General features: G+C 33.8%; 1 protein-coding gene across 2 annotated transcripts in view; it reads left to right on the plus strand.

Annotated features, from left to right (window-relative positions):
• LOC308316674 (zinc phosphodiesterase ELAC protein 1-like) overlaps positions 1-22,028 on the plus strand; it is a 115,694-nt gene extending 93,666 nt beyond the window's left edge. For both annotated transcript variants that reach the window (XM_080765378.1, XM_080765379.1), the window contains exons 4-5: positions 20,581-20,791; positions 21,142-22,028. In XM_080765378.1, coding sequence (XP_080621504.1) covers positions 20,581-20,791; positions 21,142-21,620 — 690 coding nt within the window. In that variant the 3' untranslated portion in view covers positions 21,621-22,028. The remainder of the gene's footprint in view (positions 1-20,580; positions 20,792-21,141) is intronic.
• Positions 22,029-23,085: the final 1,057 nt, after the last annotated feature.

Genomic DNA, 23,085 nt, shown 5'->3' on the forward strand with positions numbered 1-23,085 from the left:
CAAAATAATTTGCCAAAATAATTTGCCTCCCAAAATAATTTGCCAAAATAATTTGCCTCCCAAAATAATTTGCCAAAATAATTTGCCTCACAAAATAATTTGCCTCACAAAATAATTTGCCAAAATAATTTGCCTCCCAAAATAATTTGCCTCCCAAAATAATTTGCCTCCCAAAATAATTTGCCTCCCAAAATAATTTGCCAAAATAATTTGCCTCCCAAAATAATTTGCCTCCCAAAATAATTTGCCAAAATAATTTGCCTCCCAAAATAATTTGCCAAAATAATTTGCCTCCCAAAATAATTTGCCTCCCAAAATAATTTGCCAAAATAATTTGCCTCCCAAAATAATTTGCCAAAATAATTTGCCTCCCAAAATAATTTGCCAAAATAATTTGCCTCCCAAAATAATTTGCCTCCCAAAATAATTTGCCAAAATAATTTGCCTCCCAAAATAACCAGAACCAAAGTGTCAAATAATGGTTAGAAGCTGTTTTTCGATAACCAAAAGTGTCAAATAATGTTTTAGGAGCTGTTTCTCAATAACCAAAAGTGTAAAATAATGTTTTAGGAGCTGTTTCTCAACAACCAAAGTGTCAAATAATGGTTAGAAGCTGTTTTTCAACAACCAAAAGTGTCAAATAATGTTTTAGGAGCTGTTTCTCAACAACCAAAAGTGTAAAATAATGTTTTAGGAGCTGTTTCTCAACAACCAAAAGTGTCAAATAATGTTTTAGGAGCTGTTTCTCAACAACCAAAAGTGTCAAATAATGTTTTAGGAGCTGTTTCTCAACAACCAAAGTGTCAAATAATGGTTAGAAGCTGTTTTTCAACAACCAAAAGTGTCAAATAATGTTTTAGGAGCTGTTTCTCAACAACCAAAAGTGTCAAATAATGTTTTAGGAGCTGTTTCTCAACAACCAAAGTGTCAAATAATGGTTAGAAGCTGTTTTTCAACAACCAAAAGTGTCAAATAATGTTTTAGGAGCTGTTTCTCAATAACCAAAAGTGTAAAATAATGTTTTAGGAGCTGTTTCTCAACAACCAAAGTGTCAAATAATGGTTAGAAGCTGTTTTTCAACAACCAAAAGTGTCAAATAATGTTTTAGGAGCTGTTTCTCAACAACCAAAAGTGTAAAATAATGTTTTAGGAGCTGTTTCTCAACAACCAAAGTGTCAAATAATGGTTAGAAGCTGTTTTTCAACAACCAAAAGTGTCAAATAATGTTTTAGGAGCTGTTTCTCAATAACCAAAAGTGTAAAATAATGTTTTAGGAGCTGTTTCTCAACAACCAAAGTGTCAAATAATGGTTAGAAGCTGTTTTTCAACAACCAAAAGTGTCATATAATGTTTTAGGAGCTGTTTCTCAATAACCAAAAGTGTAAAATAATTTGCCAAAATAATTTGCCTCCCAAAATAATTTGCCAAAATAATTTGCCTCCCAAAATAATTTGCCAAAATAATTTGCCTCCCAAAATAATTTGCCAAAATAATTTGCCTCACAAAATAATTTGCCAAAATAATTTGCCAAAATAATTTGCCTCCCAAAAACATTTGCCTCCCAAAATAATTTGCCAAAATAATTTGCCTCCCAAAATAATTTGCCAAAATAATTTGCTTCCCAAAATAATTTGCCAAAATAATTTGCCTCCCAAAATAATTTGCCTCCCAAAATAATTTGCCTCCCAAAATAATTTGCCAAAATAATTTGCCTCCCAAAATAATTTGCCAAAATAATTTGCCTCCCAAAATAATTTGCCAAAATAATTTGCCTCACAAAATAATTTGCCAAAATAATTTGCCTCCCAAAATAATTTGCCTCCCAAAATAATTTGCCAAAATAATTTGCCTCCCAAAATAATTTGCCTCCCAAAATAATTTGCCTCCCAAAATAATTTGCATGCCAAAATAATTTGCCTCCCAAAATAATTTGCCAAAATAATTTGCCTGCCAAAATAATTTGCCTCCCAAAATAATTTGCCAAAATAATTTGCCTCCCAAAATAATTTGCCAAAATAATTTGCCTCCCAAAATAATTTGCCAAAATAATTTGCCTCACAAAATAATTTGCCAAAATAATTTGCCTCCCAAAATAATTTGCCTCCCAAAATAATTTGCCAAAATAATTTGCCTCCCAAAATAATTTGCCAAAATAATTTGCCTCCCAAAATAATTTGCCTCCCAAAATAATTTGCCTCCCAAAATAATTTGCATGCCAAAATAATTTGCCTCCCAAAATAATTTGCCAAAATAATTTGCCTCCCAAAATAATTTGCCTCCCAAAATAATTTGCCTCCCAAAATAACCAAAATAATTTGCCTCCCAAAATAATTTGCCAAAATAATTTGCCTCCCAAAATAATTTGCCAAAATAATTTGCCTCCCAAAATAATTTGCCAAAATAATTTGCCTCACAAAATAATTTGCCAAAATAATTTGCCTCCCAAAATAATTTGCCTCCCAAAATAATTTGCCAAAATAATTTGCCTCCCAAAATAATTTGCCAAAATAATTTGCCTCCCAAAATAATTTGCCTCCCAAAATAATTTGCCTCCCAAAATAATTTGCATGCCAAAATAATTTGCCTCCCAAAATAATTTGCCAAAATAATTTGCCTCCCAAAATAATTTGCCAAAATAATTTGCCTCCCAAAATAACCAGAACCAAAGTGTCAAATAATGGTTAGAAGCTGTTTTTCGATAACCAAAAGTGTCAAATAATGTTTTAGGAGCTGTTTCTCAATAACCAAAAGTGTAAAATAATGTTTTAGGAGCTGTTTCTCAACAACCAAAGTGTCAAATAATGGTTAGAAGCTGTTTTTCAACAACCAAAAGTGTCAAATAATGTTTTAGGAGCTGTTTCTCAACAACCAAAAGTGTAAAATAATGTTTTAGGAGCTGTTTCTCAACAACCAAAAGTGTCAAATAATGTTTTAGGAGCTGTTTCTCAACAACCAAAAGTGTCAAATAATGTTTTAGGAGCTGTTTCTCAACAACCAAAGTGTCAAATAATGGTTAGAAGCTGTTTTTCAACAACCAAAAGTGTCAAATAATGTTTTAGGAGCTGTTTCTCAACAACCAAAAGTGTCAAATAATGTTTTAGGAGCTGTTTCTCAACAACCAAAGTGTCAAATAATGGTTAGAAGCTGTTTTTCAACAACCAAAAGTGTCAAATAATGTTTTAGGAGCTGTTTCTCAATAACCAAAAGTGTAAAATAATGTTTTAGGAGCTGTTTCTCAACAACCAAAGTGTCAAATAATGGTTAGAAGCTGTTTTTCAACAACCAAAAGTGTCAAATAATGTTTTAGGAGCTGTTTCTCAACAACCAAAAGTGTAAAATAATGTTTTAGGAGCTGTTTCTCAACAACCAAAGTGTCAAATAATGGTTAGAAGCTGTTTTTCAACAACCAAAAGTGTCAAATAATGTTTTAGGAGCTGTTTCTCAATAACCAAAAGTGTAAAATAATGTTTTAGGAGCTGTTTCTCAACAACCAAAGTGTCAAATAATGGTTAGAAGCTGTTTTTCAACAACCAAAAGTGTCATATAATGTTTTAGGAGCTGTTTCTCAATAACCAAAAGTGTAAAATAATTTGCCAAAATAATTTGCCTCCCAAAATAATTTGCCAAAATAATTTGCCTCCCAAAATAATTTGCCAAAATAATTTGCCTCCCAAAATAATTTGCCAAAATAATTTGCCTCACAAAATAATTTGCCAAAATAATTTGCCAAAATAATTTGCCTCCCAAAAACATTTGCCTCCCAAAATAATTTGCCAAAATAATTTGCCTCCCAAAATAATTTGCCAAAATAATTTGCTTCCCAAAATAATTTGCCAAAATAATTTGCCTCCCAAAATAATTTGCCTCCCAAAATAATTTGCCTCCCAAAATAATTTGCCTCCCAAAATAATTTGCCAAAATAATTTGCCTCCCAAAATAATTTGCCAAAATAATTTGCCTCCCAAAATAATTTGCCAAAATAATTTGCCTCACAAAATAATTTGCCAAAATAATTTGCCTCCCAAAATAATTTGCCTCCCAAAATAATTTGCCAAAATAATTTGCCTCCCAAAATAATTTGCCTCCCAAAATAATTTGCCTCCCAAAATAATTTGCATGCCAAAATAATTTGCCTCCCAAAATAATTTGCCAAAATAATTTGCCTGCCAAAATAATTTGCCTCCCAAAATAATTTGCCAAAATAATTTGCCTCACAAAATAATTTGCCAAAATAATTTGCCTCCCAAAATAATTTGCCTCCCAAAATAATTTGCCAAAATAATTTGCCTCCCAAAATAATTTGCCAAAATAATTTGCCTCCCAAAATAATTTGCCTCCCAAAATAATTTGCCTCCCAAAATAATTTGCATGCCAAAATAATTTGCCTCCCAAAATAATTTGCCAAAATAATTTGCCTCCCAAAATAATTTGCCTCCCAAAATAATTTGCCAAAATAATTTGCCTCCCAAAATAATTTGCCAAAATAATTTGCCTCCCAAAATAATTTGCCAAAATAATTTGCCTCCCAAAATAATTTGCCAAAATAATTTGCCTCCCAAAATAATTTGCCTCCCAAAATAATTTGCCAAAATAATTTGCCTCCCAAAATAATTTGCCTCCCAAAATAATTTGCATGCCAAAATAATTTGCCTCCCAAAATAATTTGCCAAAATAATTTGCTTCCCAAAATAATTTGCCAAAATAATTTGCCTCCCAAAATAATTTGCCTCCCAAAATAATTTGCCAAAATAATTTGCCTCCCAAAATAATTTGCCAAAATAATTTGCCTCCCAAAATAATTTGCCAAAATAATTTGCCTCACAAAATAATTTGCCAAAATAATTTGCCTCCCAAAATAATTTGCCTCCCAAAATAATTTGCCAAAATAATTTGCCTCCCAAAATAATTTGCCTCCCAAAATAATTTGCCTCCCAAAATAATTTGCATGCCAAAATAATTTGCCTCCCAAAATAATTTGCCAAAATAATTTGCCTGCCAAAATAATTTGCCTCCCAAAATAATTTGCCAAAATAATTTGCCTCCCAAAATAATTTGCCAAAATAATTTGCCTCCCAAAATAATTTGCCAAAATAATTTGCCTCACAAAATAATTTGCCAAAATAATTTGCCTCCCAAAATAATTTGCCAAAATAATTTGCCTCCCAAAATAATTTGCCAAAATAATTTGCCTCCCAAAATAATTTGCCTCCCAAAATAATTTGCCTCCCAAAATAATTTGCATGCCAAAATAATTTGCCTCCCAAAATAATTTGCCAAAATAATTTGCCTCCCAAAATAATTTGCCTCCCAAAATAATTTGCCAAAATAATTTGCCTCCCAAAATAATTTGCCAAAATAATTTGCCTCCCAAAATAATTTGCCAAAATAATTTGCCTCCCAAAATAATTTGCCAAAATAATTTGCCTCCCAAAATAATTTGCCAAAATAATTTGCCTCCCAAAATAATTTGCCAAAATAATTTGCCTCCCAAAATAATTTGCCAAAATAATTTGCCTCCCAAAATAATTTGCCTCCCAAAATAATTTGCATGCCAAAATAATTTGCCTCCCAAAATAATTTGCCAAAATAATTTGCCTCCCAAAATAATTTGCCTCCCAAAATAATTTGCCTCCCAAAATAATTTGCCAAAATAATTTGCCTCCCAAAATAATTTGCCAAAATAATTTGCCTCCCAAAATAATTTGCCAAAATAATTTGCCTCCCAAAATAATTTGCCAAAATAATTTGCCTCCCAAAATAATTTGCCAAAATAATTTGCCTCCCAAAATAATTTGCCAAAATAATTTGCCTCCCAAAATAATTTGCCAAAATAATTTGCCTCCCAAAATAACCAGAACCAAAGTGTCAAATAATGGTTAGAAGCTGTTTTTCAATAACCAAAAGTGTCAAATAATGTTTTAGGAGCTGTTTCTCAATAACCAAAAGTGTAAAATAATGTTTTAGGAGCTGTTTCTCAACAACCAAAGTGTCAAATAATGGTTAGAAGCTGTTTTTCAACAACCAAAAGTGTCAAATAATGTTTTAGGAGCTGTTTCTCAACAACCAAAAGTGTAAAATAATGTTTTAGGAGCTGTTTCTCAACAACCAAAGTGTCAAATAATGGTTAGAAGCTGTTTTTCAACAACCAAAAGTGTCAAATAATGTTTTAGGAGCTGTTTCTCAACAACCAAAATTGTAAAATAATGTTTTAGGAGCTGTTTCTCAACAACCAAAGTGTCAAATAATGGTTAGAAGCTGTTTTTCAACAACCAAAAGTGTCAAATAATGTTTTAGGAGCTGTTTCTCAATAACCAAAAGTGTAAAATAATGTTTTAGGAGCTGTTTCTCAACAACCAAAGTGTCAAATAATGGTTAGAAGCTGTTTTTCAACAACCAAAAGTGTCAAATAATGTTTTAGGAGCTGTTTCTCACTAACCAAAAGTGTAAAATAATGTTTTAGGAGCTGTTTCTCAACAACCAAAGTGTCAAATAATGGTTAGAAGCTGTTTTACAACAACCAAAAGTGTCAAATAATGTTTTAGGAGCTGTTTCTCAACAACCAAAAGTGTAAAATAATGTTTTAGGAGCTGTTTCTCACTAACCAAAGTGTCAAATAATGGTTAGAAGCTGTTTTACAACAACCAAAAGTGTCAAATAATGTTTTAGGAGCTGTTTCTCAACAACCAAAATTGTAAAATAATGTTTTAGGAGCTGTTTCTCAACAACCAAAGTGTCAAATAATGGTTAGAAGCTGTTTTTCAACAACCAAAAGTGTCAAATAATGTTTTAGGAGCTGTTTCTCAATAACCAAAAGTGTAAAATAATGTTTTAGGAGCTGTTTCTCAACAACCAAAGTGTCAAATAATGGTTAGAAGCTGTTTTTCAACAACCAAAAGTGTCAAATAATGTTTTAGGAGCTGTTTCTCACTAACCAAAAGTGTAAAATAATGTTTTAGGAGCTGTTTCTCAACAACCAAAGTGTCAAATAATGGTTAGAAGCTGTTTTTCAACAACCAAAAGTGTCAAATAATGTTTTAGGAGCTGTTTCTCAATAACCAAAAGTGTAAAATAATGTTTTAGGAGCTGTTTCTCAACAACCAAAGTGTCAAATAATGTTTTAGGAGCTGTTTCTCAACAACCAAAAGTGTAAAATAATGTTTTAGGAGCTGTTTCTCAACAACCAAAGTGTCAAATAATGGTTAGAAGCTGTTTTACAACAACCAAAAGTGTCAAATAATGTTTTAGGAGCTGTTTCTCAACAACCAAAAGTGTAAAATAATGTTTTAGGAGCTGTTTCTCAACAACCAAAGTGTCAAATAATGGTTAGAAGCTGTTTTACAACAACCAAAAGTGTCAAATAATGTTTTAGGAGCTGTTTCTCAATAACCAAAAGTGTAAAATAATGTTTTAGGAGCTGTTTCTCAACAACCAAAGTGTCAAATAATGGTTAGAAGCTGTTTTTCAACAACCAAAAGTGTCAAATAATGTTTTAGGAGCTGTTTCTCAACAACCAAAAGTGTAAAATAATGTTTTAGGAGCTGTTTCTCAAAAACCAAAGTGTCGAATAATGGTTAGAAGCTGTTTTTCAACAACCAAAAGTGTCAAATAAGGTTTTAGGAGCTGTTTCTCAACAACCAAAAGTGTCAAATAATGTTTTAGGAGCTGTTTCTCAACAACCAAAGTGTCAAATAATGGTTAGAAGCTGTTTTTCAACAACCAAAAGTGTCAAATAATGTTTTAGGAGCTGTTTCTCAACAACCAAAAGTGTCAAATAATGTTTTAGGAGCTGTTTCTCAACAACCAAAGTGTCAAATAATGGTTAGAAGCTGTTTTTCAACAACCAAAAGTGTCAAATAATGTTTTAGGAGCTGTTTCTCAACAACCGAAAGTGTCAAATAATGTTTTAGGAGCTGTTTCTCAACAACCAAAGTGTCAAATAATGGTTAGAAGCTGTTTTTCAACAACCAAAAGTGTCAAATAATGTTTTAGGAGCTGTTTCTCAACAACCAAAGTGTCAAATAATGGTTAGAAGCTGTTTTTCAACAACCAAAAGTGTCAAATAATGTTTTATGAGCTGTTTCTCAACAACCAAAAGTGTCAAATAATGTTTTAGGAGCTGTTTCTCAACAACCAAAGTGTCAAATAATGTTTAGAAGCTGTTTTTCAACAACCAAAAGTGTCAAATAATGTTTTAGGAGCTGTTTCTCAACAACCAAAAGTGTCAAATAATGTTTTAGGAGCTGTTTCTCAACAACCAAAGTGTCAAATAATGGTTAGAAGCTGTTTTTTAACAACCAAAAGTGTAAAATAATGTTTTAGGAGCTGTTTCTCAACAACCAAAGTGTCAAATAATGTTTAGAAGCTGTTTTTCAACAACCAAAAGTGTCAAATAATGTTTTAGGAGCTGTTTCTCAACAACCAAAAGTGTCAAATAATGTTTTAGGAGCTGTTTCTCAACAACCAAAGTGTCAAATAATGGTTAGAAGCTGTTTTTCAACAACCAAAAGTGTCAAATAATGTTTTAGGAGCTGTTTCTCAACAACCAAAAGTGTCAAATAATGTTTTAGGAGCTGTTTCTCAACAACCAAAGTGTCAAATAATGGTTAGAAGCTGTTTTTCAACAACCAAAAGTGTCAAATAATGTTTTAGGAGCTGTTTCTCAATAACCAAAAGTGTAAAATAATGTTTTAGGAGCTGTTTCTCAACAACCAAAGTGTCAAATAATGGTTAGAAGCTGTTTTTCAACAACCAAAAGTGTCAAATAATGTTTTAGGAGCTGTTTCTCAACAACCAAAAGTGTAAAATAATGTTTTAGGAGCTGTTTCTCAACAACCAAAGTGTCAAATAATGGTTAGAAGCTGTTTTTCAACAACCAAAAGTGTCAAATAATGTTTTAGGAGCTGTTTCTCAATAACCAAAAGTGTAAAATAATGTTTTAGGAGCTGTTTCTCAACAACCAAAGTGTCAAATAATGGTTAGAAGCTGTTTTTCAACAACCAAAAGTGTCATATAATGTTTTAGGAGCTGTTTCTCAATAACCAAAAGTGTAAAATAATTTGCCAAAATAATTTGCCTCCCAAAATAATTTGCCAAAATAATTTGCCTCCCAAAATAATTTGCCAAAATAATTTGCCTCCCAAAATAATTTGCCAAAATAATTTGCCTCACAAAATAATTTGCCAAAATAATTTGCCAAAATAATTTGCCTCCCAAAATAATTTGCCTCCCAAAATAATTTGCCAAAATAATTTGCCTCCCAAAATAATTTGCCAAAATAATTTGCTTCCCAAAATAATTTGCCAAAATAATTTGCCTCCCAAAATAATTTGCCAAAATAATTTGCCTCCCAAAATAATTTGCCAAAATAATTTGCCTCCCAAAATAATTTGCCAAAATAATTTGCCTCACAAAATAATTTGCCAAAATAATTTGCCTCCCAAAATAATTTGCCAAAATAATTTGCCTCCCAAAATAATTTGCCAAAATAATTTGCCTCCCAAAATAATTTGCCTCCCAAAATAATTTGCCTCCCAAAATAATTTGCATGCCAAAATAATTTGCCTCCCAAAATAATTTGCCAAAATAATTTGCCTCCCAAAATAATTTGCCTCCCAAAATAATTTGCCAAAATAATTTGCCTCCCAAAATAATTTGCCAAAATAATTTGCCTCCCAAAATAATTTGCCAAAATAATTTGCCTCCCAAAATAATTTGCCAAAATAATTTGCCTCCCAAAATAATTTGCCAAAATAATTTGCCTCCCAAAATAATTTGCCAAAATAATTTGCCAAAATAATTTGCCTCCCAAAATAATTTGCCAAAATAATTTGCCTCCCAAAATAATTTGCCAAAATAATTTGCCTCCCAAAATAATTTGCCAAAATAATTTGCCTCCCAAAATAATTTGCCTCCCAAAATAATTTGCATGCCAAAATAATTTGCCTCCCAAAATAATTTGCCAAAATAATTTGCCTCCCAAAATAATTTGCCTCCCAAAATAATTTGCCAAAATAATTTGCCTCCCAAAATAATTTGCCAAAATAATTTGCCTCCCAAAATAATTTGCCAAAATAATTTGCCTCCCAAAATAATTTGCCAAAATAATTTGCCTCCCAAAATAATTTGCCAAAATAATTTGCCTCCCAAAATAATTTGCCAAAATAATTTGCCTCCCAAAATAATTTGCCAAAATAATTTGCCTCCCAAAATAATTTGCCAAAATAATTTGCCTCCCAAAATAATTTGCCAAAATAATTTGCCTCCCAAAATAATTTGCCAAAATAATTTGCCTCCCAAAATAATTTGCCAAAATAATTTGCCTCCCAAAATAACCAGAACCAAAGTGTCAAATAATGGTTAGAAGCTGTTTTTCAATAACCAAAAGTGTCAAATAATGTTTTAGGAGCTGTTTCTCAATAACCAAAAGTGTAAAATAATGTTTTAGGAGCTGTTTCTCAACAACCAAAGTGTCAAATAATGGTTAGAAGCTGTTTTTCAACAACCAAAAGTGTCAAATAATGTTTTAGGAGCTGTTTCTCAACAACCAAAAGTGTAAAATAATGTTTTAGGAGCTGTTTCTCAACAACCAAAGTGTCAAATAATGGTTAGAAGCTGTTTTTCAACAACCAAAAGTGTCAAATAATGTTTTAGGAGCTGTTTCTCAACAACCAAAATTGTAAAATAATGTTTTAGGAGCTGTTTCTCAACAACCAAAGTGTCAAATAATGGTTAGAAGCTGTTTTTCAACAACCAAAAGTGTCAAATAATGTTTTAGGAGCTGTTTCTCAATAACCAAAAGTGTAAAATAATGTTTTAGGAGCTGTTTCTCAACAACCAAAGTGTCAAATAATGGTTAGAAGCTGTTTTTCAACAACCAAAAGTGTCAAATAATGTTTTAGGAGCTGTTTCTCACTAACCAAAAGTGTAAAATAATGTTTTAGGAGCTGTTTCTCAACAACCAAAGTGTCAAATAATGGTTAGAAGCTGTTTTACAACAACCAAAAGTGTCAAATAATGTTTTAGGAGCTGTTTCTCAACAACCAAAAGTGTAAAATAATGTTTTAGGAGCTGTTTCTCACTAACCAAAGTGTCAAATAATGGTTAGAAGCTGTTTTACAACAACCAAAAGTGTCAAATAATGTTTTAGGAGCTGTTTCTCAACAACCAAAATTGTAAAATAATGTTTTAGGAGCTGTTTCTCAACAACCAAAGTGTCAAATAATGGTTAGAAGCTGTTTTTCAACAACCAAAAGTGTCAAATAATGTTTTAGGAGCTGTTTCTCAATAACCAAAAGTGTAAAATAATGTTTTAGGAGCTGTTTCTCAACAACCAAAGTGTCAAATAATGGTTAGAAGCTGTTTTTCAACAACCAAAAGTGTCAAATAATGTTTTAGGAGCTGTTTCTCACTAACCAAAAGTGTAAAATAATGTTTTAGGAGCTGTTTCTCAACAACCAAAGTGTCAAATAATGGTTAGAAGCTGTTTTTCAACAACCAAAAGTGTCAAATAATGTTTTAGGAGCTGTTTCTCAATAACCAAAAGTGTAAAATAATGTTTTAGGAGCTGTTTCTCAACAACCAAAGTGTCAAATAATGTTTTAGGAGCTGTTTCTCAACAACCAAAAGTGTAAAATAATGTTTTAGGAGCTGTTTCTCAACAACCAAAGTGTCAAATAATGGTTAGAAGCTGTTTTACAACAACCAAAAGTGTCAAATAATGTTTTAGGAGCTGTTTCTCAACAACCAAAAGTGTAAAATAATGTTTTAGGAGCTGTTTCTCAACAACCAAAGTGTCAAATAATGGTTAGAAGCTGTTTTACAACAACCAAAAGTGTCAAATAATGTTTTAGGAGCTGTTTCTCAATAACCAAAAGTGTAAAATAATGTTTTAGGAGCTGTTTCTCAACAACCAAAGTGTCAAATAATGGTTAGAAGCTGTTTTTCAACAACCAAAAGTGTCAAATAATGTTTTAGGAGCTGTTTCTCAACAACCAAATGTGTAAAATAATGTTTTAGGAGCTGTTTCTCACTAACCAAAGTGTCAAATAATGGTTAGAAGCTGTTTTACAACAACCAAAAGTGTCAAATAATGTTTTAGGAGCTGTTTCTCAACAACCAAATGTGTAAAATAATGTTTTAGGAGCTGTTTCTCAACAACCAAAGTGTCAAATAATGGTTAGAAGCTGTTTTTCAACAACCAAAAGTGTCAAATAATGTTTTAGGAGCTGTTTCTCAACAACCAAAAGTGTAAAATAATGTTTTAGGAGCTGTTTCTCAACAACCAAAGTGTCAAATAATGGTTAGAAGCTGTTTTTCAACAACCAAAAGTGTCAAATAATGTTTTAGGAGCTGTTTCTCAACAACCAAAAGTGTCAAATAATGTTTTAGGAGCTGTTTCTCAACAACCAAAGTGTCAAATAATGGTTAGAAGCTGTTTTTCAACAACCAAAAGTGTCAAATAATGTTTTAGGAGCTGTTTCTCAACAACCAAAAGTGTCAAATAATGTTTTAGGAGCTGTTTCTCAACAACCAAAGTGTCAAATAATGGTTAGAAGCTGTTTTTCAACAACCAAAAGTGTCAAATAATGTTTTAGGAGCTGTTTCTCAACAACCGAAAGTGTCAAATAATGTTTTAGGAGCTGTTTCTCAACAACCAAAGTGTCAAATAATGGTTAGAAGCTGTTTTTCAACAACCAAAAGTGTCAAATAATGTTTTAGGAGCTGTTTCTCAACAACCAAAGTGTCAAATAATGGTTAGAAGCTGTTTTTCAACAACCAAAAGTGTCAAATAATGTTTTATGAGCTGTTTCTCAACAACCAAAAGTGTCAAATAATGTTTTAGGAGCTGTTTCTCAACAACCAAAGTGTCAAATAATGTTTAGAAGCTGTTTTTCAACAACCAAAAGTGTCAAATAATGTTTTAGGAGCTGTTTCTCAACAACCAAAAGTGTCAAATAATGTTTTAGGAGCTGTTTCTCAACAACCAAAGTGTCAAATAATGGTTAGAAGCTGTTTTTTAACAACCAAAAGTGTAAAATAATGTTTTAGGAGCTGTTTCTCAACAACCAAAGTGTCAAATAATGTTTAGAAGCTGTTTTTCAACAACCAAAAGTGTCAAATAATGTTTTAGGAGCTGTTTCTCAACAACCAAAAGTGTCAAATAATGTTTTAGGAGCTGTTTCTCAACAACCAAAGTGTCAAATAATGGTTAGAAGCTGTTTTTCAACAACCAAAAGTGTCAAATAATGTTTTAGGAGCTGTTTCTCAACAACCAAAAGTGTCAAATAATGTTTTAGGAGCTGTTTCTCAACAACCAAAGTGTCAAATAATGGTTAGAAGCTGTTTTTCAACAACCAAAAGTGTCAAATAATGTTTTAGGAGCTGTTTCTCAACAACCGAAAGTGTCAAATAATGTTTTAGGAGCTGTTTCTCAACAACCAAAGTGTCAAATAATGGTTAGAAGCTGTTTTTCAACAACCAAAAGTGTCAAATAATGTTTTAGGAGCTGTTTCTCAACAACCAAAGTGTCAAATAATGGTTAGAAGCTGTTTTTCAACAACCAAAAGTGTCAAATAATGTTTTAGGAGCTGTTTCTCAATAACCAAAAGTGTAAAATAATGTTTTAGGAGCTGTTTCTCAACAACCAAAGTGTCAAATAATGGTTAGAAGCTGTTTTTCAACAACCAAAAGTGTCAAATAATGTTTTAGGAGCTGTTTCTCAACAACCAAAAGTGTAAAATAATGTTTTAGGAGCTGTTTCTCAACAACCAAAGTGTCAAATAATGGTTAGAAGCTGTTTTTCAACAACCAAAAGTGTCAAATAATGTTTTAGGAGCTGTTTCTCAATAACCAAAAGTGTAAAATAATGTTTTAGGAGCTGTTTCTCAACAACCAAAGTGTCAAATAATGGTTAGAAGCTGTTTTTCAACAACCAAAAGTGTCATATAATGTTTTAGGAGCTGTTTCTCAATAACCAAAAGTGTAAAATAATTTGCCAAAATAATTTGCCTCCCAAAATAATTTGCCAAAATAATTTGCCTCCCAAAATAATTTGCCAAAATAATTTGCCTCCCAAAATAATTTGCCAAAATAATTTGCCTCACAAAATAATTTGCCAAAATAATTTGCCTCCCAAAATAATTTGCCTCCCAAAAACATTTGCCTCCCAAAATAATTTGCCTCCCAAAATAATTTGCCAAAATAATTTGCTTCCCAAAATAATTTGCCAAAATAATTTGCCTCCCAAAATAATTTGCCTCCCAAAATAATTTGCCAAAATAATTTGCCTCCCAAAATAATTTGCCAAAATAATTTGCCTCCCAAAATAATTTGCCAAAATAATTTGCCTCACAAAATAATTTGCCAAAATAATTTGCCTCCCAAAATAATTTGCCTCCCAAAATAATTTGCCAAAATAATTTGCCTCCCAAAATAATTTGCCAAAATAATTTGCCTCCCAAAATAATTTGCCTCCCAAAATAATTTGCCTCCCAAAATAATTTGCATGCCAAAATAATTTGCCTCCCAAAATAATTTGCCAAAATAATTTGCCTGCCAAAATAATTTGCCTCCCAAAATAATTTGCCTCCCAAAATAATTTGCCAAAATAATTTGCCTCCCAAAATAATTTGCCAAAATAATTTGCCTCCCAAAATAATTTGCCTCCCAAAATAATTTGCCTCCCAAAATAATTTGCCAAAATAATTTGCCTGCCAAAATAATTTGCCTCCCAAAATAATTTGCCAAAATAATTTGCCTCACAAAATAATTTGCCTCCCAAAATAATTTGCCTCCCAAAATAATTTGCCAAAATAATTTGCCTCCCAAAATAATTTGCCAAAATAATTTGCCTCCCAAAATAATTTGCCTCCCAAAATAATTTGCATGCCAAAATAATTTGCCTCCCAAAATAATTTGCATGCCAAAATAATTTGCCTCCCAAAATAATTTGCCTCCCAAAATAATTTGCCTCCCAAAATAATTTGCCAAAATAATTTGCCTCCCAAAATAATTTGCCTCCCAAAATAATTTGCCAAAATAATTTGCCTCCCAAAATAATTTGCCAAAATAATTTGCCTCCCAAAATAATTTGCCAAAATAATTTGCCTCCCAAAATAATTTGCCAAAATAATTTGCCTCCCAAAATAATTTGCCAAAATAATTTGCCTCCCAAAATAATTTGCCAAAATAATTTGCCTCCCAAAATAATTTGCCAAAATAATTTGCCTCCCAAAATAATTTGCCAAAATAATTTGCCTCCCAAAATAATTTGCCAAAATAATTTGCCTCCCAAAATAATTTGCCTCCCAAAATAATTTGCCAAAATAATTTGCCTCCCAAAATAACCAGAACCAAAGTGTCAAATAATGGTTAGAAGCTGTTTTTCAATAACCAAAAGTGTCAAATAATGTTTTAGGAGCTGTTTCTCAATAACCAAAAGTGTAAAATAATGTTTTAGGAGCTGTTTCTCAACAACCAAAGTGTCAAATAATGGTTAGAAGCTGTTTTTCAACAACCAAAAGTGTCAAATAATGTTTTAGGAGCTGTTTCTCAACAACCAAAAGTGTAAAATAATGTTTTAGGAGCTGTTTCTCAACAACCAAAGTGTCAAATAATGGTTAGAAGCTGTTTTTCAACAACCAAAAGTGTCAAATAATGTTTTAGGAGCTGTTTCTCAACAACCAAAATTGTAAAATAATGTTTTAGGAGCTGTTTCTCAACAACCAAAGTGTCAAATAATGGTTAGAAGCTGTTTTTCAACAACCAAAAGTGTCAAATAATGTTTTAGGAGCTGTTTCTCAATAACCAAAAGTGTAAAATAATGTTTTAGGAGCTGTTTCTCAACAACCAAAGTGTCAAATAATGGTTAGAAGCTGTTTTTCAACAACCAAAAGTGTCAAATAATGTTTTAGGAGCTGTTTCTCACTAACCAAAAGTGTAAAATAATGTTTTAGGAGCTGTTTCTCAACCAAAGTGTCAAATAATGGTTAGAAGCTGTTTTTCAACAACCAAAAGTGTCAAATAATGTTTTAGGAGCTGTTTCTCAATAACCAAAAGTGTAAAATAATGTTTTAGGAGCTGTTTCTCAACAACCAAAGTGTCAAATAATGTTTTAGGAGCTGTTTCTCAACAACCAAAAGTGTAAAATAATGTTTTAGGAGCTGTTTCTCAACAACCAAAGTGTCAAATAATGGTTAGAAGCTGTTTTACAACAACCAAAAGTGTCAAATAATGTTTTAGGAGCTGTTTCTCAACAACCAAAAGTGTAAAATAATGTTTTAGGAGCTGTTTCTCAACAACCAAAGTGTCAAATAATGGTTAGAAGCTGTTTTACAACAACCAAAAGTGTCAAATAATGTTTTAGGAGCTGTTTCTCAATAACCAAAAGTGTAAAATAATGTTTTAGGAGCTGTTTCTCAACAACCAAAGTGTCAAATAATGGTTAGAAGCTGTTTTTCAACAACCAAAAGTGTCAAATAATGTTTTAGGAGCTGTTTCTCAACAACCAAATGTGTAAAATAATGTTTTAGGAGCTGTTTCTCACTAACAAAAGTGTCAAATAATGGTTAGAAGCTGTTTTACAACAACCAAAAGTGTCAAATAATGTTTTAGGAGCTGTTTCTCAACAACCAAATGTGTAAAATAATGTTTTAGGAGCTGTTTCTCAACAACCAAAGTGTCAAATAATGGTTAGAAGCTGTTTTTCAACAACCAAAAGTGTCAAATAATGTTTTAGGAGCTGTTTCTCAACAACCAAAAGTGTAAAATAATGTTTTAGGAGCTGTTTCTCAACAACCAAAGTGTCAAATAATGGTTAGAAGCTGTTTTTCAACAACCAAAAGAGTCAAATAATGTTTTAGGAGCTGTTTCTCAACAACCAAAAGTGTCAAATAATGTTTTAGGAGCTGTTTCTCAACAACCAAAGTGTCAAATAATGGTTAGAAGCTGTTTTTCAACAACCAAAAGTGTCAAATAATGTTTTAGGAGCTGTTTCTCAACAACCAAAAGTGTCAAATAATGTTTTAGGAGCTGTTTCTCAACAACCAAAGTGTCAAATAATGGTTAGAAGCTGTTTTTCAACAACCAAAAGTGTCAAATAATGTTTTAGGAGCTGTTTCTCAACAACCGAAAGTGTCAAATAATGTTTTAGGAGCTGTTTCTCAACAACCAAAGTGTCAAATAATGGTTAGAAGCTGTTTTTCAACAACCAAAAGTGTCAAATAATGTTTTAGGAGCTGTTTCTCAACAACCAAAGTGTCAAATAATGGTTAGAAGCTGTTTTTCAACAACCAAAAGTGTCAAATAATGTTTTATGAGCTGTTTCTCAACAACCAAAAGTGTCAAATAATGTTTTAGGAGCTGTTTCTCAACAACCAAAGTGTCAAATAATGTTTAGAAGCTGTTTTACAACAACCTAAAGTGTCAAATAATGTTTTAGGAGCTGTTTCTCAACAACCAAAAGTGTCAAATAATGTTTTAGGAGCTGTTTCTCAACAACCAAAGTGTCAAATAATGGTTAGAAGCTGTTTTTTAACAACCAAAAGTGTAAAATAATGTTTTAGGAGCTGTTTCTCAACAACCAAAGTGTCAAATAATGTTTAGAAGCTGTTTTTCAACAACCAAAAGTGTCAAATAATGTTTTAGGAGCTGTTTCTCAACAACCAAAAGTGTCAAATAATGTTTTAGGAGCTGTTTCTCAACAACCAAAGTGTCAAATAATGGTTAGAAGCTGTTTTTCAACAACCAAAAGTGTCAAATAATGTTTTAGGAGCTGTTTCTCAACAACCAAAAGTGTCAAATAATGTTTTAGGAGCTGTTTCTCAACAACCAAAGTGTCAAATAATGGTTAGAAGCTGTTTTTCAACAACCAAAAGTGTCAAATAATGTTTTAGGAGCTGTTTCTCAACAACCAAAAGTGTCAAATAATGTTTTAGGAGCTGTTTCTCAACAACCAAAGTGTCAAATAATGGTTAGAAGCTGTTTTTCAACAACCAAAAGTGTCAAATAATGTTTTAGGAGCTGTTTCTCAACAACCAAAAGTGTCAAATATTGTTTTAGGAGCTGTTTCTCAACAACCAAAGTGTCAAATAATGGTTAGAAGCTGTTTTTCAACAACCAAAAGTGTCAAATAATGTTTTAGGAGCTGTTTCTCAACAACCAAAGTATCAAATAATGGTTAGAAGCTGGCAAATTATTTTGGCAAATTATTTTGGCAAATTATTAAAAACTTTGTTTTTAGATACGGGAGGCAAACAAATTCCATCAAAACACTATTTTTAGATACGGGAGGCAAACGAATTCCATCAAAACACTGTTTTTAGATACGGGAGGCAAACGAATTCCATCAAAACACTGTTTTTAGATACGGGAGGCAAACGAATTCCATCAAAACACTGTTTTTAGATACGGGAGGCAAAAGTGTCAAATAATGTTTTAGGAGCTGTTTCTCAACAACCAAAGGTGTCAAATAATGTTTTAGGAGCTGTTTCTCAACAACCAAAGTGTCAAATAATGTTTAGAAGCTGTTTTTTAACAACCAAAAGTGTCAAATAATGGTTAGAAGCTGTTTTTCAACAACCAAAAGTGTCAAATAATGTTTTAGGAGCTGTTTCTCAACAACCAAAAGTGTCAAATAATGTTTTAGGAGCTGTTTCTCAACAACCAAAGTGTCAAATAATGGTTAGAAGCTGTTTTTCAACAACCAAAAGTGTCAAATAATGGTTAGAAGCTGTTTTTCAACAACCAAAAGTGTCAAATAATGTTTTAGGAGCTGTTTCTCAACAACCAAAAGTGTCAAATAATGTTTTAGGAGCTGTTTCTCAACAACCAAAGTGTCAAATAATGGTTAGAAGCTGTTTTTCAACAACCAAAAGTGTCAAATAATGTTTTAGGAGCTGTTTCTCAACAACCAAAGTGTCAAATAATGGTTAGAAGCTGGCAAATTATTTTGGCAAATTATTTTGGCAAATTATTAAAAACTTTGTTTTTAGATACGGGAGGCAAACGAATTCCATCAAAACACTATTTTTAGATACGGGAGGCAAACGAATTCCATCAAAACACTGTTTTTAGATACGGGAGGCAAACGAATTCCATCAAAACACTATTTTTAGATACGGGAGGCAAACGAATTCCATCAAAACACTGTTTTTAGATACGGGAGGCAAACGAATTCCATCAAAACACTGTTTTTAGATACGGGAGGCAAACAAATTCCATCAAAACACTGTTTTTAGATACGGGAGGCAAACGAATTCCCTCAAAACACTGTTTTTAGATACGGGAGGCAAACAAATTCCATCAAAACACTGTTTTTAGATACGGGAGGCAAACGAATTCCATCAAAACACTGTTTTTAGATACGGGAGGCAAACGAATTCCCTCAAAACTCTGTTTATAGATACCTACAAGCTCGTAGCGAGCCACTCGGTGGCGCGCTATGAGCTTGTAGATCTGCTATTTTTCAATAGCTAAAGCATAACATAATGCTAACACCAAAAGGGGTTCCCGCCCAAATTGGGTTAATCCAGTACATTTTGAAATCCGGACATATTTCGACATGGAAGCATTGATGCTTTTGCTTAAACGGATAGTTCACAATGTTTTAACTTGAGCTGTATGAAATACTTGCCATTTAATATAGTTGTTGCAACTGTATTGCTTGCCAGAGTCTCGTGGTGGGAGTTCTGCTCTGGTTTTGGTGAATATTAATCCATTCTGGACGGGAACCCCTTTTGGTTGGTGTGTGAATGTGGGAAGTGAGGTCGCTGGCGACAACTGTTCGCCGCTTCACCTCCCAATGTATGAATGAATGAACCATTGTAAAGCGCTTTGAGCACTTGGAAAAGCGCTCTAAAAATGCAATTCATCATCCAAACAATCGTCTTCACATTCAGTGTAAGTATTAATGACGCAGTGCTGATTGTGAAGTTGGCCAACTTGGCCATATCAGCAGTTTCCCAGAACCGGTTGTTATGACCCGGGTACTTTTCAACTGGTGTTGGCTGATTATATTTGGGAACTATAGGAGGGAGACCATTTTTGTGTTACACCTGGTGACCCCTAGGCTGGGTTGTAACACCGGTGTGCGCCACAACTACATGGAAAGTCAATGCAAAGGTGGCTGTTGCCCACAAATGAATCGATACGCAATGTGACCAATGAAAGGCACACAGGTTCTATACTATCACCACAACAACATAACATCAATACACAATACCAACACAGCTACAGAAAACCAATATAAAATGAACACTACTCACCAACAAAATCAACAATTCACAACAACAATACAACAGCTACACAGCTTGGACATATTTTGCATGCATTGTGATGGAATACCACGTTGTTATTTTTCCATGTGTTTGTCTTCTGTTTATTATGTTGATTTATTTAACCCATTGAGACGGGGAAAGGCATCTGTGTCATTTTAGATTTCAGCATTGCACACTGTGAGCTTATACATCTGCTAATTTTGAAAAATCTTGAAAGTGTGAGAACTACTGATTTAGAAGGCATTTGTAGAATTGGCCTCAGTTCTTCATGGTTTTTAATCTGGTCTCCTTCCTTGTTTTTCTTTAGATGACAGCAGAACATGGTCCTCTTCACCCTCAGGAGCGTCCTGGGAGGAGCATTTCACTTGATGCCTCCACTGACTGCTACCACCTCCTAGAGGACAAGAGATTTGTGGTCAAGGCCTTCAGGTTGTACCACCGTATCCCATCATTTGGCTTCTCCATTCAAGAGCACGATCGGCCTGGGAGACTCAACACTGCACTGCTTCGGGAGTTGGGTATAATGACTTCCAGTATTTATTTTTACTAGTTAGTCAGTCAGTACAAAGTGTTTAGTTTTGCCCAAGACAAGTCCATGGCCTTATGACAGTCATTTGTTTGTAGCATCCCTCCTCCCACAAATCAAATGCAAACCAGGCTACATCACCAGTGGTTGTCCGATTCAAAGAATCAGTGCCAAAAATGTAATTAAAAAAGCAATTTGTGCAGCTTATTCATGGTGGTAGTTAGCTATAGAAATGCACAATCTAGTGGTTTGAAAATGTTGCACCTTTTAAAGCCAGCCAGATTGTAAGAGCAGTCACAGTACATGGATGGTTTGCCTGATCCCATTTTTTATGCCCCATAGGTCTGAAGCCAGGACCACTTTATGGGCGCCTGAAAGCAGGTGAATCAGTAACACTAGAGAGCGGACGTATGGTGTCTTCTAGTGAGGTATTGGAAGAGGCCATACCCGGGAGGAAAGTCTGCATTCTAGGGGATTGTAGCTCAGTCACTGGAGAAGGTCCATTGCGTATGTGCAACAAAGCAGACATTTTGGTTCACGAGGCCACCCTGGGAGATGAGCACCATGAGAAAGCAGTGGAGCATGGTCACAGTACACCTAAAATGGCTGCGGCAGTGGCCCGGGCATGCTGTGCACGGAGATTGGTACTGTACCACTTTAGTCAGCGGTACAAGCCATGCGCTTTGCGTAAGGAGGGGGATGAAGATGACATTACAGAACTCAGGATACAGGCTGAGGATGCGCTACAAGGGAGTGGTATAGAAGTGACTTTGGCTGAGGACTTTCTCACTCTGCCAATTCCACTCAAAAGGTCACAGTAATGCTCTAGATTTAGTATTATTTATACTGATATGAATAAATTGCCCTGAAAATGAACAGAATCCAATCACTATCAAAAAAAGAGTAAAAAACATCGGAGCACTCCCATCAGTTTGGTTTGGTATTGAGTATTCAACATGGTTTGGTATTGAGTGATCATAAGTAGCAGTTAATAACCGTTAATAGCAGTTAATAGCCAATAGACCAGTAAGACGCGCAAACGCGGGAAGCGAACGCAGCTGAGACCCTGCAGATCATGTCTGTCTGTCTGTCTGTCTGTCCCGCTGTTACTGTATATGTTGACCTGGCCCCTTTTGTTCCCATATATGGAGCTGAGTGGACCTGGCCCCTTTTGTGCCCATATATGGAGCTGAGTGATTGCTGATGCAACACACTCCATATTTGGATAGCGGGACAGACACACACACAGACAGACACACAGACAGACATGATCTGCTAGGTCTCATTGCAAACGCAGTGAGCACTTACTATGAGACCTAGCAGATCATGTCTGTGTGTGTGTCTGTCTGTCTGTCTGTCCGTGTGTCTTTCCCGCTATCCAAATATGGAGTGTGTTGCATCAGCAATCACTCAGCTCCATATATGGGCACAAAAGGGGCCAGGTCCACTCGGCTCCATATATGGGCACAAAAGGGGCCAGGTCCACTCGGCTCCATATATGGGCACAAAAGGGGCACCATATAAGGAGTCCCCAAAGCAGCTATACGTCCAAAACCCAAATATGTACGAGCTGCGTTCGCTTCCCGCGTTTGCGCGTCTTACTCGTAGTAAGTGCTCATTGGGTTCGCAATAATGACTTATAGTAGCATAATGGGGAGGGATCCAAACATCCATACCTCCTTCATAGAGACACAAGGTTCATTTATCACAAAGCCATATCATTGCTAATTATTATTATTATTTATTTATTTTGATAAATAAGGTGGATAAGTTGAGGATGTGTGTACAATGAATATTAATGTGTCACATAACATTAAAGACGGTATCATGAGGGGAAAGGAGTGCATATTTGGAATTAATCAGGTTGTGGAAGAAAATACTGTATAGAAAGAATGCCATTACATCTATCTGATGACAAACCTCCAGGTACAGACAATCTTGACTACAGACAATAAGTGTTCACTACCTAGAAATATTGTCAAATATATCGTCTATGAAACCTTGCATTTTTGACACCTAACCCACAATCCCAGTCACTCACCCCAGGCAAGCCCCCAGGTCATCGTGACATCAGCCCCCTGGTCACCCCAGGTGCCCAGGTCATTGTGACATCATCAGGGATGGATATATGGTAAATGTGTCATCAATATTGGCCAGCAACTCATCTTACCTCAAACCCTTAAGGCCTATTCATAGTCTGGATTTTTGGTGGTGAGGTGACCACCGCTCCAGTGGTGAGCTGACCACCGGAGCTGAAATAACGTTGAGCGGTGGTAAAAACAGAGA

Source organism: Protomyctophum bolini, assembly GCF_963924005.1.
Source record: "Protomyctophum bolini genome assembly, chromosome: 6".
NCBI lineage: Eukaryota > Metazoa > Chordata > Actinopteri > Myctophiformes > Myctophidae > Protomyctophum > Protomyctophum bolini.